The following is a 14495-nucleotide window of genomic DNA, read 5'->3' on the forward strand; positions in this document are numbered from 1 at the left end:
GCCTTTGGCGCCTTTGACCTTTGACGGAGAACGGACAACAACGAGGGCCGGCCGATCACACTGAGGTGGACAGCCGCAGCTGCGTTGTGAGAGGACGAGAGTACATATGACATAACTTCGGCTCTGTGTCACGCCCGCACGCCGATGACTTATCAACCACAGGTAACGTGGATGCTTTCAACCCGTCATCATCTGTCCTCTTCCAAGCACTAATTAGGAGAGAGAGAGTTGCTGATTAATCGTAGGGCAACTAGAAGGGTTTCATCCTGGTCCTGGCACAAGGGCGGATTATGATTATCTAGTGCTCTCGGAGAGAATGCAGGTAGAAAGCTATCCTATTATTGCCCATTGCTGCGATGTGAGAAAGTGAATCTATATGAGTCTGCTCAACTATATATCTTCTCGGGGTTGTTATCTAAGCCCTCGAAAGGCTCGTCACTGAAGCGGCGTAGAGCACAACACAGAAGACAGTAATCACAACTCCTTTCCACAGACACACACTCTCGGCTTGGGAAAAGGGTTCACCAGTAGCGATGCCAGCCCCAACCCAACCCACACCCCGACCGAGGCTTGTACAATGACCAATATCGTGTCCAGCTCGATCAAGAGAACATCGCCAGTCGCCAAATCCATCGCACCGTTGTACTTTGCCAGCAGCCCTCCCGGGACAGAGAAAAACAATGTGGGCGTCAGCACGATGGTCACCGTATTGTTCGTCCACGGACCATAGTTTTGTGCGAGAAGGCATGCAAAGAAAGAGCTGACCAGGAACAACGCAGGACCGCTCAGGCCAAATTTCACATTCACCCAGAACGCAGTCAGTACAAACGATACGGCCACCAGCACCATCCCCGGAAGTTGCTTCCAACGTACTTGAAGTACGAGACCATTGCATACCGTGAATAGCGCTATGGCAAAAGCATCCAAGCCTGCAGTGCGTGCTTCGGTGAGCTGAAACAAGGGGCTCTAACCATCGAAGCAGCCAAGCGGTTGGGGTGGCTGAGACCATGCGAACATGCCGTATAGTAGTTTGCCACAACCCATGCCGAAGCTCAACATTATTGCGTAGAGGGTTGCACCTGCGAACCGAACGGCTCCCTTCTTATGCTGGCCACGCAACACCTCCGAGGTTGCAACCAGCATGGTGTAGGACGGCAAGATGATGGCGATGGTCCCCTCTGCAAGGGCCGTCCAGCAAAAGAGTGGGCTTCCATTGAGTGAAAGCGAGCCCAGAGCAAGAGAAACGCTGGTCAGAAGAAGGCCCGCCAGGAAGGGAAACAGGTCCGCCACCGTTTTAGACCTTGTAGTCACGACCAGTTGCAACCATCCCAAGATGGAACCGAGGAGGAAAGCCGGGATGATATCTTTGAGTTGTGTATCGAAGGCATATAAGCCGATTGCGACGCAGGCGACTCCATATGCTGTGATTCGAACCGTGGTCGAGCGCAGTTTCATCCTTCTCTCCACCTCCAGGAGTTGAACAAGGCCAACATTGTGTGGTGAACGCCCTTCTGTGACAGCACGGTCAATTTGTGCCATGTCCTCCATCTTGTCAAACTCGATTCCTTCCTCCAGCTTAGAGCAGCTGTAAATCGGAAAGTCATTTCCGCAACGATCCACCAAGGGAGCTCCATACTTGAGGGTCAACTCGAGGTGTTTCGTGTGATAGTCTGCTTCGAACTGCTTTTCTAGCGGGGACTTTTCCTGCGCGGTGATAGAGATTAGGCCGATTCTGGCCAAGGAAGGCGGCCTGGTGGCAGGGGCGGTGCTTGGGCGATTGCCGGAAGGGTTACGTCGGGTGATGCCTAAGGTGGAGGTAGGATTCAGAGCAGGCGACATTCTCATAAGGTACAGGCATTGCTGAAGGTGAAAAGGTTATGTGGACAGGCGGTGCAGTCAGGTTTTAGCAAAAGTTCAGAGGTAACCTCAGCAACGCAGATTGATTCCTTCCCATGCAGTATCGTTCTTTATACCAACGTCTCGGCTGAGCCTGGCCCAACACGCCCTACACATTATGGATCAGTTGTTCTGAACGTGTTTACACACTCGGCAGTCAGAGCGATTGACGATCCAAAACCGCCATATCTTGGTGTCTGGTCCTCCTCGTCCTTTAATCACAGCCGTGATTTCACCATGTCGTGCGGAGTGATCAGAGGATCGTAGGCTCGAAGCCCGAGGGTGTCCTGGGGCACAGAAGCAATGTGGGCTTTCAGCCCGGTCGTGTCAACCATGTCTGGCGTTAAATCCTCAACCTTAGACGCTCCGATAAGTCTCATGTTCATCTCCATTTCATCTTTCAGCAGCTGCATTGCTCGATCAACACCGGCCAGGCCATACGCAGACATGGCGAATAGGAAAGGTCGTCCGATCCCTACACCCTTGGCGCCTAAGCATAAAGCTTTGATGATATCCGTTGCTCGTCGAACACCACCATCTATGAATATCTCAATCTTGTCTTGGAGTCCGCGTTCCCGGAGGATAGGCATCACTTCGGCGAGGACCTCGATGCCAGATCGAGCAAAGTCCAACTGGCGACCGCCGTGATTTGAGAGCACGACACCGTGAACTCCGGCCTCGATAGCCTTTAACACATCCTCAACTCTTTGCACACCCTTGAGGATGATGGGCATTTTTGTGATACTCAGGAACCAAGGAATGTCCTTCCAGCTGAGACTGGGATCAATGAAGCTTGAGATGGCTCTCGCGGCACCTTGTGACCGATCGACGTTTTGCCCACTCGTGTTCTGGACGTTAGAACCGACGTCTTCGAATTTGCTTCGCATGTCTTTTTCTCTTCGGCCCAGCTGAGGAGCGTCAACCGTGATGAAGAGACCTTTGCAACCTCGGGATTCTGCATGTTGAACAATCTTTTTAGTGATCTCTCGATCCTTGTTCACGTATAGCTGCAGCCACTGGCACTGATCGCCTTCTTTGGCATCACAAATCTCGTCGAAGCTGCATGACGCCAATGTTGGGATCATCTGTATGACATTGTGTTTCTTTGCACCTCTTGTCAAAAGCACTTCTCCTTCCGGATGGCCCAGTTTGCCCAGAGCGGTAGCGGTGACGTAGAAGGGGATGTCGCACTTCGTTCCCAGCATGGTAGTACTGTAATCGACTTCCTCAACATCCACCAGAACCCTCGGGCGAAACCATATCCTGTGAAAAGCAGAATGATTCTCCCTCATGGTGATCTCGTCGTCAGCGGCCGAGCTGTAGTATGCCCAAGCTGGCCTCTTCATGACTTCCCTGGCCACACTTTCGAAATCCATCAGGTTATAGCACGCCTCTAGCGGGGGCATGTTCTTGATGCGCTCTTGTCTGGCCTTTTCTTCCGGAGACTCTATCTTCTCCTCCTGCGCGACCGTCTGCATGTTTACCGGTCCGAGATGCTTTTCCTTGGGCAGAAACTTGTCCAGAGTGTCGGGTGGATGAATCGGGTCAAATTCTTCAGTGGCATCTTTGCCGGCATACTTGAGGATAATTTTGGGACCTCCCGGATGTTCTGCACATGCTGGTCAATAAAGATGCGGACCAGTGTATGGCACAATACGTACCCGGCAAGAATTCTGTCACATCATATGCTTTCCCGTGAACAATGACCCAGCAAGACTCGCGCGAGTTGTGTTTCGCCACTTCGTCTCCAGTGAGAGCGCCAACATCTGGCCGCTCGCCTTTATCTCTGTTCATCTTGACGGCGTCTCAATCACAATTGGGGGACAGGAGGGGTTGTCTCTCGGAATCCGGTTCTGGAGCAGTGGTACGGGATGAAGGAGGAGAGAAGAATGCGAGGTAGAAAGCGAGGACCACAAGGATGCAGAAGATAATTATCAAAGCAGGGCCGATTCTGCTGAAGAGAGCATCACCGAGGACGGCAGCTGTATGGAGTGCGTAATGGAGATCCATGAGGTCGGCGATTGGACCGAGACGTGACGCTTGGGACATGAACTGTTTATCCGAACTCTGGAGGCGGGGACAAGATCGATGGAGTTCGCGCCGAGCTGGTGACCGGGTTTGAGATATTGCCGTCCACCCGGCATTTCTGGGTTTGGGGATTTATTACTGACTTGGAGAAATCTGATTCTTTGCTCTTTGTAGCACCAGAGACCGTCTTCGCCGAATGGTAGGGGCTATGAAGCCGATGCAGTGTGAAAGAAGAGGAGCTTTGGGGTTTGGTTGGGATCTAGAGGTCTGCTCCTCCCAGCGTGTCACCACAGGACTGAAGGTATACTGAATTGATGTGCCTTCATATGTCTGTTAGGTTCGGTACTCGGAGTATCCAGGTACCTACCTAGTTGAATAGGTGTTAAATAGATAAGGTACCTACAGTAGCAGGTGCCTAGCAGGGGCCTAGTGATTGCAGGTGGCTAACATCGTCCCCTGGCCTCGGAGTATCATTGTTGCGCCTCGTTAGCCTGCGCCTGCGCCCTGGAGTCTCGGGCAAGAATATGCGTCTGCACTCCGTACTGAAGGATTAGGATCCAACTTTCCTGCCCAGGTGCCAATGAGAGGAATGCTTCGCCTTCTAATCAAATCAGTGCTCGAGGGTCGTGCCAATAGACATGTCCAGTACAAGAGTATCTACCTGGTTCGCTCGATATCTACCGTGCGGAACGCAGCGGATTGGCAAATGAAAGCAATAAAATAGACTGCACCCCCCAGGTCCCCAGGATGTCAGCCCGTCAGCCCGTCAGTTTGACCACGGTCATGTCCTCGTGATATGCATTTGTTGTGTATATTTCTCCTCGGTGGTCATCAATGGGCTCGTGCTGCGATAGCCACAACGGTGATAAGCCTAAGCGTGGAAATTGCACAACCAGCGGGGTATGGTTGACTCTCTTACATATGTTGAACGGGCACACGGGCAAGGGAGAAAAAGGAAAACTGACTTCGAGACCAAACTGCTGAACCTTTCCGTCCAAACCGCTGCAAACCTACTTGTACCCTCTCGTCCAGTTCGTCGTTAGTCCTCAACACCTTCCCCTGGTTTCTTTCGCCTTTTTCTTTTCCTTTTGGTTTTTTCCGTTCTCGTTGTGATTTTTGTCTAGGATTGACTGTCACTAGGCGGCAGACTCTTTCCACGCCTGCTGATCCGTTCTTCCACCCTGCGTGACTCACTCAGTAGGAACGGCAGGCATCACACACTTGACTCCGCTGCTCTTGCGTCGCCTCGTCTGCAAATATGAGATAGAGAGCTCAGCTCAGAACAAAACGTTCTTCTCAACTATTCGGGTCTCCTCTTCTCTTGCTTTCCCACCAAACCTAGGCAAAATGAACGCCGCTCCGCCTTTGACCACAACCTCTGCTCCTCAACCCGTCCCTGCAACCTCGATCGAGGCCAAACTCGTCGTGCTTGGGGCACAAGGCGTTGGCAAGACCTCGCTCGTTTCGCGCTTCATAAACCCGACCGCACAGCTGTCCAAAAATGTACAGTCGACCATTGGCGCATCCTTTGTGACAAAACGCATCACCGACCCCGATTCCTCCACCGTTGTTCGATTGCAGATATGGGATACTGCCGGGCAAGAAAGATTCCGAAGCATCTCGAGGCTCTACTACCGGGGCGCAAATGCAGGCCTCTTATGTTACGATATCACAAATGAGAGGTCCTGGGAGGAAATGAAGACCTGGTTGGCAGAAATGAAGGAAAACTGTGAGGACGGTGATGCGATGCCCATTATTCACGTAGTGGGAACTAAGAGCGACATCGTCGCAGAGGATCCCTCCAGCAGAGAGGTGACGTTCGAGAGAACGATCGCCTATATGGCCGAACAAATCGGAGGTATCACTGCCCAAAGTACGGCGTCGACCCCGCCTTTGACCATGAGGCCAGGCAACGGGACCCTCCAGAGCCCAGACTCTAAGCGAAGCTCCGGGTTTTGGAACCAGGACATTGGCTGGGATAGCTGCCATGAAGTGAGTGCTAAGGACGGAGAAGGGATTGAGGAGGTTTTCCGGGTCATAGCCCGGAAATTAATTGAACAGAAGCATCAAAAGGACGCCACGGACTTGTCACGGTTGCAGCAAACACCTGGCTATCGCAGCGAAGCCGGTGAGGACTACTTTGCAGGTCACCCGGGTCATTCTGGCAGTTTCAGAGTCGGGTACGGAGACAAACGACGAAGCTGGCTCGGGCTACCCAGTGTTGGACTCGGTGAGCCGGAGGGCGGAGGTTCAGGATTTGGCACACGGGACCCCGATGAGGCTCGCAGGAGAGGACGGTGCTGTTGATCTGCATGCTTTTTTACGATTTCAATCGATTTTTGTTAGGCGTCGAGGCTCAATCAGCGACATGGGTTGGCATGACAGTAATGGACCACGGTACGCTCCGAGAGGCATCACGACAACGGTTGGCATGGAGAACTGCACGAAATTGATGGGCATATTGGAAGGAAAGGCATATCTTGCTCTTGCTCTGCGGGTTCGGGTTGCATTTGCGCAGTTGACTGGGACGATTCCAAAGCGTTTTGAGGTGGCATGTTTGATATGACTCTGAGTATGATACAGTTGGTTTCATGCAGTTCTTTGCTGCACGCATTTGTATCCAATTGAAGCATGGGTAGCGGTTATCCGATCAGCAGTTTTGTATTGTCTCGTTGATCCAGTCTCGTTGTCGGAGCATCGAGCGCCGTTGAAACGGTTCATGCCAGGGCTCAACCTGGTGCTAAGAGCTCTCTCTTTTTCATCTTTCTGGTCTTCTTGCTCTATCTATACGTAGTAGCAGAGTCATCTCTGTTTAATGTACAGGTACGGATGGATCCTCGATACTCGATACTCAACGTAAACGTCCACCAGAACTGAATAGAGTTGAAAGATTATACATGTATATATATAAATATGTGAATATTTGAACGGAATTGAAAAGGCAGGCTCCAACATGAACCAAAAAACGAGGCAGGGAAAAGAGAAGAAAAAGGAGGCCCTGGCCGGCCAGACCGTCTGCTTTTGATCCATCGCCGTCGGCGTCCACAGAATTCACAGATCCCCACCAACCCAACGCGGCCTACTCGTAGGGCAGTCCAGTCCAACCAGTCACAACCACAATCACACACATCCTCCGAATCTGCATCCTGCATGGCATGTACATGTAATGCGCCTGAATTTCCTCCTCCTCCTCCTCCTCCTCCTCCTCCTCCTCGTCGTACGCAGGGTGGGAGAAATTGCGTCAAGTCCCCATCCCCAGACATGATGGACAAGACAGAGGGACAGGCACAAGGAGAAGGAGAAGGAGGTTGAAATGGAGCTGGAGATGGGGAACAGGACGTGACATAGGCAATAGTTGCGAGACATCAACAAAAGTCAAAGCAATGACCTCGATTCGGCATGCTTGCTCGACACGTTCTCACTCTGCGCTGCACGGACAGTAAACTCATGTCGCTTTGTTGCAGGTGCTGACTGTGATTGTTGGGGTTTGACGCATCGCCTCTTGTTGTGATGGCGGTCGTGGTCGTGGCTGTGGTCGTGGTCATGCTTGTCACTAAAAAGCGTCTTCGAGAGGACAATCGACCGAGTCGTGCCCATCACGCTCGCACAAGGCGCACCATTTCTCCGGATCGATGACGCCTGTCGTGCGGCCGGCCAGCATACCTGCTTGCGCACCAGTGCCTTCGATTAGTGCAGGTGCAACTCTGGGGGGTGCTGTGGCGTCGGATTTGGGGCGCGATGCCGACGGCGACGGTGAGGTGTCGTCGTGAACAGGAGGAGAGGGAAGTTCCGAGGTAGGCGGCGGGTTGGATGGGGTGGAAGCGGCGCTGTTGCTGGTGTTCTTCCGGCTCATCAGCGGCGCCGGTCTGTCGGGCTCTTCCAGCCCCCCTAAGCCCGGTCCTACACGACCGCGGTCGTAGTCGCCGCTGCGCTTGAGCCCTTCGCGAACGGCATCCTTGCCGCTTCTGCTCCCTAAGCTGCCGTGTCCCGGACCGTGGCCTTGGCTCTGGCCTTCGCGCGCAGGGCCGAACATGTTGGAACAGCTCAGGATGTCGTGCCCGCCTTCTTCGCAAATCTCACACCACAGACCTGCATTTGCACTCGAGGACGAGACGTCGGTCACGCCGTCATCGGAGCCTGCTGCATCGCCGTCTCGATCAATGTATTGGTGATGTTTGACCGGCGAGGTGCTGGCGTCATGCCAGTCTTGTGTCTGTTGGCTTTGCTTCCGGGCGTGTATACCCCCCTTCGACTTCGAAGAAGCGGGGCCGACGACAACGGTTCTCTGACTGCCTGTCGTGCCAGAGCTCAAATGCTTGCGGTCCAATTCCTCGCTGTTTCCACGCGAATGTCCGGCGGATCTTATTCCAGTGTGGATGCCGAAGGCTGACCCTGGCAGGGGGAACTTGGACAGCGTGACGCTGTTCCGCAGCTGTTTGACCTCGTTCGCCAATTCTTCTTCGTGCGCGCTCTTTTGCTGGAGAAGGGCCTCGAGGTCGCGGATCTGCTGTTGTAGGCTGAAGCGGTTGTCATCCTCGGGCGGAAACGTCGTCTTTTCGTTCAGAGGGTGGCCGTTCCCGGTTCCATTCCCATTGGCATTACTGGTCGTGCCATTCCTCTTCGAGTCATCCTTGTGTTGTGACTCGTTGAGGCTCTGGATGATCACTTTCAACCCCCGAATTTCGTCGTCTTTGGCGCTCAACTGAGTTTCCAGATCTTGCAAATTGCCCGGTGAATACCCATTCAATTGCTCTTCTGTCCTCAATCGTTCCCTTTCCCTCCGTAGTTCAGACCGGGATCTCTCCACCTCGCCTCGTAGAAATTCGACTTCGCTGCGTGCTTCGGCCTCGCCGCGCCGAGCGTCTTCCAGGCCCTCTTCGAGCTCCTGAACCAATTCTTCCAACTGCTTAAGTTGCTGGGCCACGCTCTCGACATCTTCGCTGCGGTCTTGCAGAGTCCGGATCTCGTCGAGCAGCTCGTCGACCCTCTTCTCGTACACTCGTTCGGTTTCAGTACTCGCCATTTCCAGAGTGTCAATCGTGGAGCGGAAGTCCGCTCGATGTGCGTCGAATTCGGCAGTCAACAGCTTGATCTTCTCATTCTTCTCCCGTACGATGTCGCGAAGAGAGGCGACATCTCGTGGCAGATCCTCCTCGTCATCCGCACGACCTCGCTTCCCGGCTTGGTCTTCCTCCAATGCTGGCAGTAACTTTTGCAGCTCATTGAAGTTGCGGTCCATTTCTGCAATATTGCCGCTCTGTTCACGTAATTGTCGTCTTGCTTCACTGAGCTCTTCATTCAACTCTCGTATCTTGACCTCGTATTTTTCAACATGAACATCCGCCGAGCGACTGGCATGGGGTGTTGGCGTCGGCGTCGATTCCGCCTCTTGCTCTCGGGCCTCGTCGAAACTTGATTCCGGTCCCAACGAAGGGCTTGCGCCTGTTTGGTTCGGTGTGGAGGAGCTCTGTCGCAGACTCCGGCTGAAGTTGGTGGTGGGCCGCTGTCCCGGTTTGTAGTGTCCCGGACCTGCAGTTGTACTCTTTGCGAAGCCGATGCCGCTCGGCCTGGTTTTGGGCGTCCCCAACGACTTCGGCGTAGGTGTGTTGACCTTGCGCAGTGGGCTTGCTGGCCGCGGTAGAGATTCCCTTCTCACTGGCGGCTTGAGGGCCGGGCTTGCGGCGCCAGTCCTCACGCCAGGGCCGATCGATTGACTGAAATTGGGCTTGACCATGCCCGGCGTCCTGCCTCCCTGGTTGAAACTGCTCAGTCTCGTTGGAGTGCCTGGTCCTGGGCTTGCTCTAACTCCCAGACCCGACCTCTTGACGGCCTTTTCCAACGGCAGGAAGATGCCCGAGCCCGGTATAGTGGTTCTGAAGTAGTGTTTGCCATCGACTTCGCCCGAGTTCTTCCCCCTCGGAGCGTATTCAGGCGCGAGTTGGACACCCGCAAATGTTCCTTTCTTTCCTGCAACCGGTCCGATGAACTTGACCACGCCGTGCATGTCGCCCGGGACTGTAACCGTGTCCCCAACATTAATCGTGGCCATGATGGGCGCAGGGGGATTATCTCCGGTTTATCTTAGGTCTCGGTTTATATTGGAGCGTGTGCTCGACTCGCGGGTGGAAGGACGAGGACGAGGCTGGGAAAGAATACTGCGATTACGCGAAGAGCAAAGATTCAGAGGAGGAGGTCTGGCTGATAGCAAGCCTTTGTCGCAATGCGCTGACCTCTGTACGCAGCCGGCTGCGCAGACAGTCCTCAGGTGGAGGAGGAAGGATTAAGGATTTGGGCTTCAGGTCCCTGGTTGAGCAGCCGCAGAGTCGCGTCGAGCGAGATAGGGGCATCCGCCAGGCGTGATGGTCAGGGGAGGTCAGGTTGCTGGTGGCTTGTTGCTGATTGCTGGTGGCAAGGATGGGGATGGGCGCGGGTAAACAAAAGACGTAAGGCGAACAGTAACCCGACCACAGTTTTAGCCTGTCGCTGGCTCTGGCTGGCTCTGAGCTGTCACGGCGGGCGGCAGCCGTTCAAGCGTGCGGATGAGGAACCAGTACGGAGTACTAAAATAGTATAGGGGCCTAAAGGCTACTGTAACCTAGGGCCTTTAGCCAGAGGCCACTTGAGGCACAGCCAGCGACATCCAACCGGTCAAGAAGTGATACACTGGCAGTAAACCCTCCGTACATCATCATCAGTGCCAGGGACGTCTACGGAGTGCGGAGAATCACTCTGGCTCTATGTAATCGAGGAGGCTCAGGCCACAATCACACAATGGAGGGAGGTTCTGCTATGTCCAGCCTCGTCAGCCATGGTCAGCAACATCAAACTCCCCCACTACAGCAAGTACTCAAGAGACTAATAAGTACTTTGTGGACTTTGTATACTTGGTGTACGGATACTTTGAGTCTATATCACATTAGATTCCATCCAGATCAAGTGCAACAAGGCGTTTCTTCATTCTTCCAGACATCGTGCCCTTTTCATATGTCCTCATATGTCCTGTCGAATCCCCGCCATCCCATCCGCCATCTCTTTGAGGTATGCTGCTATGCTGCTATGCTGCACACTCGTTTCCTCCCCCTGATCACAACTGCAACCTAAAGGTTGCCACCTCAAACGGTCGCAGCTCAATGGCAATGCTAATCTTGTTCTTGCCAGATACCTCCAGTGTTTCCAGATCATCCTCCAGAACATTGGTCTTGTAGACCTTCTTGACCGGCAGCGTGGTCTCGATGGTCCCCCTACTCTTGCCCCCGAGACTCTCGTAAATCCTCAGGATTACGCTCTGGCCAGACCGTTGTGCCAAGTCTCCTCGCGATACGTCCTCGTCGTCCTCTCCACGCTTGACACAATCCAGAACAAGTGATTTCGCTCCTGTTAGATGAACAGCGTTGAAGAGTTCTTTCGCCGGCTTGTCGTCCACCAACGAGGCTAGTCTGAGAGGATGGTTGAAGTTGTATGCAGCTCGAACGGTAGTGCTGCTCAGCGCGCCTTGGTGTGGCAAGATCGCCCATTTGATGTGGTGTCGACCCATGTCGGCGTGTGCATCTGGGGCCTTGGGAGCGCGCAACAAGGACAAGCGCATGAGGTTGCCACACGTCGCAAATCCGTACTTGGAGTCATTCAGAACCGAAACTCCGTAGTCGGATTCTGAAAGGTCGGCAAACTTGTGGCAGCAGACTTCAAATTTCGCCATGTCCCAGCTGGATCTGTCAGTCTGGAGAGCCCCATTGAGAGTCAGATGGCCCAAACTTACCTGGTATTGTAGTGGGTGGGACGGCGAATGATCCCGTATTGCGTTTCGTAGCTTGCCTCAGTGTTGACCACATCCACGGGAAATTCAACCTTCAAGAACTTCATGGTCTCGTGCCATTCGACTTCCGCTGCCACAGACACATAGCCAGACTCACTCTGGCCGTCACTGGCATCGAGACTGATTGTGGTTGTTACCCAGCTGTCTTTGCTGATTTGTGTCTTCGTAGCCACACTGACTCGGAACGGTCCATCTTCAACAATTTCAGACGGTCCTGAGCTCAGCTCTTTTCTAGAGTCCAGGTGGAAAACTTCCACATCCCAAGCTTGCCAATATAGCGGTTTATCGTCAAAGATAACCAGCTGGTTACCTTTACCACCTTTGGCAATAACTTCGCGATCAGCTTTCAAATCAATGAGCGATGTGATGCAGCCTGCCTCGACTTCCACGTGGAACAGGCTGTTCTTGAGCACAAACACGCCCTTCCTCGTCTCCTCCACAGATGCTGTGGATTGGATGGCCGAAGCTGCATGAGTCTTGACGACACCTGGGCCGCCGGAGACAAAAGTATACTGCTGCTGCTGCGGCGACTTCGCCTGAGCGTTCGGAATAGGAACCAGTTCCGATCGCTTCCACGGAGCTGTGTTGACAGCCACCATTTCGGCGTTAGCTTTGATGTGTCCTGAGAGGCCAAGGACGGTGAGTGCTTCCTCTTTTACCTTCTCTCCTAGTTTCGCATTGTGAGCGTACAGGGCATCGGAGTCATCGTAGCACATCTCAATCGAGCTGCCTGGAAGGCAGTCATGGAACTGACATAACAGCACCTTCTCCCAAATCTCATCAATCTCCTTTTTGGGGTACTTGTAGCTTTTGCTCTTCAAGCTGGCCAACGTCGCCAGGTATTCAATGTCATGCAGCATGATCTCTTGTTTTCGATTGTTGAGTTTGTTGTTGGCCTGAGTCGTGTATGTGCCTCGATGAAGTTCAAAGTAGAGCTCCCCGTACCAGGTAACGAATTGGGTGCCTTCTGCAGCCTTCCTCTCGAGATTGGCGAAGAAATCGTCCACCGAGTTGCCCATCTTGACCCGTGGGAGTAACCCGACGGTGTCACTCAGCCCGCGGCACCTCCTCAATTTTTCGAGCATGTCTCTTGTGGGACCTCCGCCACCATCTCCCTTGCCAAACACGAGGAGGGAGGTGTTGTCCTGGTCCATGCTCTTGTGTTGAGACACGCTCCTCTTCACATCTCCAAAATGCGCGTCCGCCGTGTACGTCTCACTAGGGGCCATATGGCAAATGACTTGACTTCCATCCAAGCTGACCCAGTTGAATGTGGTGTGTGGGAAGTTGTTGATATTGTTCCAACTCAGTTTCTGGGTGAAGAAATACGACATCCCAGCTAAGCGACAAATTTGAGGTAGTTGAGCAGAATATCCAAATGTATCTGGAAGCCAGAAGGTCTGGCATCTCTCGCCAAAGTTGCTCTCAAAGAATCGTTGGCCGTAGAGAAACTGTCGGACCAAGGACTCTCCGCTAGGCATGTTGGTGTCGTGCTCAACCCAGCTTCCACCGATCGGCTGGAATCGGCCTTCCTTGACCTTTGCCTTGACTCGGTCAAAAACAAATGGATAGTACGTCTTCAGCCACTTGTACTGTTGTGCTTGGCTGCATGCAAATCGATGTTCGGGATATCGGTCCAAAAGATCACATTGGTTCGACCAACTTCTTGCCACCTTGCGTTTGGTTTCGGCCCAGGGCCAAAGCCAACAGGTGTCAATGTGGCAGTGTCCGATGGCGAACACAATACTTTTCTCGTCCGACTCGTAAACCTTTGCAGAGTCGATATTTTTACCGAGATATCTCTGAGCGATCTCACGGCCCTCTTGGATGGAGGCAGTGGAGCCTTCTCCCGCGATAAATGCATCAATGATCTGGTTGCCGACCTGTAAGGCTTCATGCCTTTGCCAGCTGTCGCCTGGAAATTCCCTGGCTGCGTCTCCGATGATCCAGAAATCGACATACAACTGCCGGGCCGCAAGGTTGACATCAACAATCTGGGCCTTTGACAGCGCAAAGTATTTATTTGGGTCTGGGGGTTGGATGCTGTCCCCACCGGGGGCATTGCCAAACATCCCATTGCAGGCCATCTCAATATAGAAGGTGTGCTCTTTTCCGTCTCGCCAGCTCGAGGGTAGGATCCATTCCGTACGGTCGCCACCGCCAGTCAAGCCTTGTAGAGGGTCTCCGTCGTGTGTCCATACCATGCCCTCATTGTTCGCGTCCCAGTGAAACTCCAGATGTTCGCCATCTCGCATGGCCTCGGGGACGGTGAGTTGGATCTTGAACCAATGGGTAGACCATGAAGGGCCAAAGTATTCGCCGCGGTGAGTAGGCCTGAAACTATGCGAAGTCGCATCTTTGAAGGTTGGCCGGGTCAGATTTGGCGGGGAGTAGACAGAGAGTTTCACATGCTCCTCGTCGTCACAGATATTGTGATATAGCTTGCTATGAGGACAGGGTCAGCGGATCCGATACCAACTCAACCACAAGACCGGGGCTTACGCAAGAAGGGATTGCTTCTCATATTGCCCGCCAGAGGTAAATTGGCGTAAACGGTCCGTATATATGTTGCTGATTTTCTGCGCGATGGGACGGGCGGCAAGCTTGGGATATGAGGACATGACACGGGAGGACGTCTCGCCGCCCATGATTGCGGCTCAAGCAACGGCGATGGGCCGGCAGGAGAGTAAGCGGGAGTATGTGCAGAATAGTACCAAGAGCAGCAAGAAGCCAACAGCCAACAGACAAGATATCAATG

The 14495-nt window shown here is 53.3% G+C and overlaps 6 protein-coding genes across 6 annotated transcripts; 1 reads left to right on the plus strand and 5 right to left on the minus strand.

Moving 5' to 3' along the window:
* Positions 1-474: 474 nt before the first annotated feature.
* Positions 475-849, minus strand: A1O3_07375 (uncharacterized protein; the record flags this gene model as incomplete). The annotated part of the gene is made up of 1 exon (XM_007737485.1): positions 475-849. One exon carries the CDS (start codon positions 847-849, stop codon positions 475-477), a length of 375 nt encoding a protein of 124 aa, XP_007735675.1.
* Positions 850-966: 117 nt separating this feature from the next.
* A1O3_07376 (uncharacterized protein) lies at positions 967-1839 on the minus strand (the record flags this gene model as incomplete). Its single annotated transcript, XM_007737486.1, has 1 exon — positions 967-1839. One exon carries the CDS (start codon positions 1837-1839, stop codon positions 967-969), a length of 873 nt encoding a protein of 290 aa, XP_007735676.1.
* Positions 1840-2114: 275 nt separating this feature from the next.
* Positions 2115-3690, minus strand: A1O3_07377 (L-lactate dehydrogenase (cytochrome); the record flags this gene model as incomplete). The annotated part of the gene is made up of 2 exons (XM_007737487.1): positions 2115-3505; positions 3558-3690. The coding sequence occupies 2 exons, from the start codon at positions 3688-3690 to the stop codon at positions 2115-2117; spliced, it is 1524 nt and encodes a 507-aa protein (XP_007735677.1).
* A 1581-nt stretch (positions 3691-5271) lies between these two features.
* A1O3_07378 (uncharacterized protein) lies at positions 5272-6231 on the plus strand (the record flags this gene model as incomplete). Its single annotated transcript, XM_007737488.1, has 1 exon — positions 5272-6231. The coding sequence occupies one exon, from the start codon at positions 5272-5274 to the stop codon at positions 6229-6231; it is 960 nt and encodes a 319-aa protein (XP_007735678.1).
* Positions 6232-7477: 1246 nt separating this feature from the next.
* Positions 7478-9973, minus strand: A1O3_07379 (uncharacterized protein; the record flags this gene model as incomplete). The annotated part of the gene is made up of 1 exon (XM_007737489.1): positions 7478-9973. One exon carries the CDS (start codon positions 9971-9973, stop codon positions 7478-7480), a length of 2496 nt encoding a protein of 831 aa, XP_007735679.1.
* Positions 9974-11008: 1035 nt separating this feature from the next.
* A1O3_07380 (alpha-mannosidase) lies at positions 11009-14385 on the minus strand (the record flags this gene model as incomplete). Its single annotated transcript, XM_007737490.1, has 3 exons — positions 11009-11627; positions 11681-14182; positions 14240-14385. 3 exons carry the CDS (start codon positions 14383-14385, stop codon positions 11009-11011), a joined length of 3267 nt encoding a protein of 1088 aa, XP_007735680.1.
* Positions 14386-14495: the final 110 nt, after the last annotated feature.

Source organism: Capronia epimyces (assembly GCF_000585565.1).
Source record: "Capronia epimyces CBS 606.96 chromosome Unknown aczIQ-supercont1.6, whole genome shotgun sequence".
NCBI classification, from domain to species: Eukaryota; Fungi; Ascomycota; class Eurotiomycetes; order Chaetothyriales; family Herpotrichiellaceae; genus Capronia; species Capronia epimyces.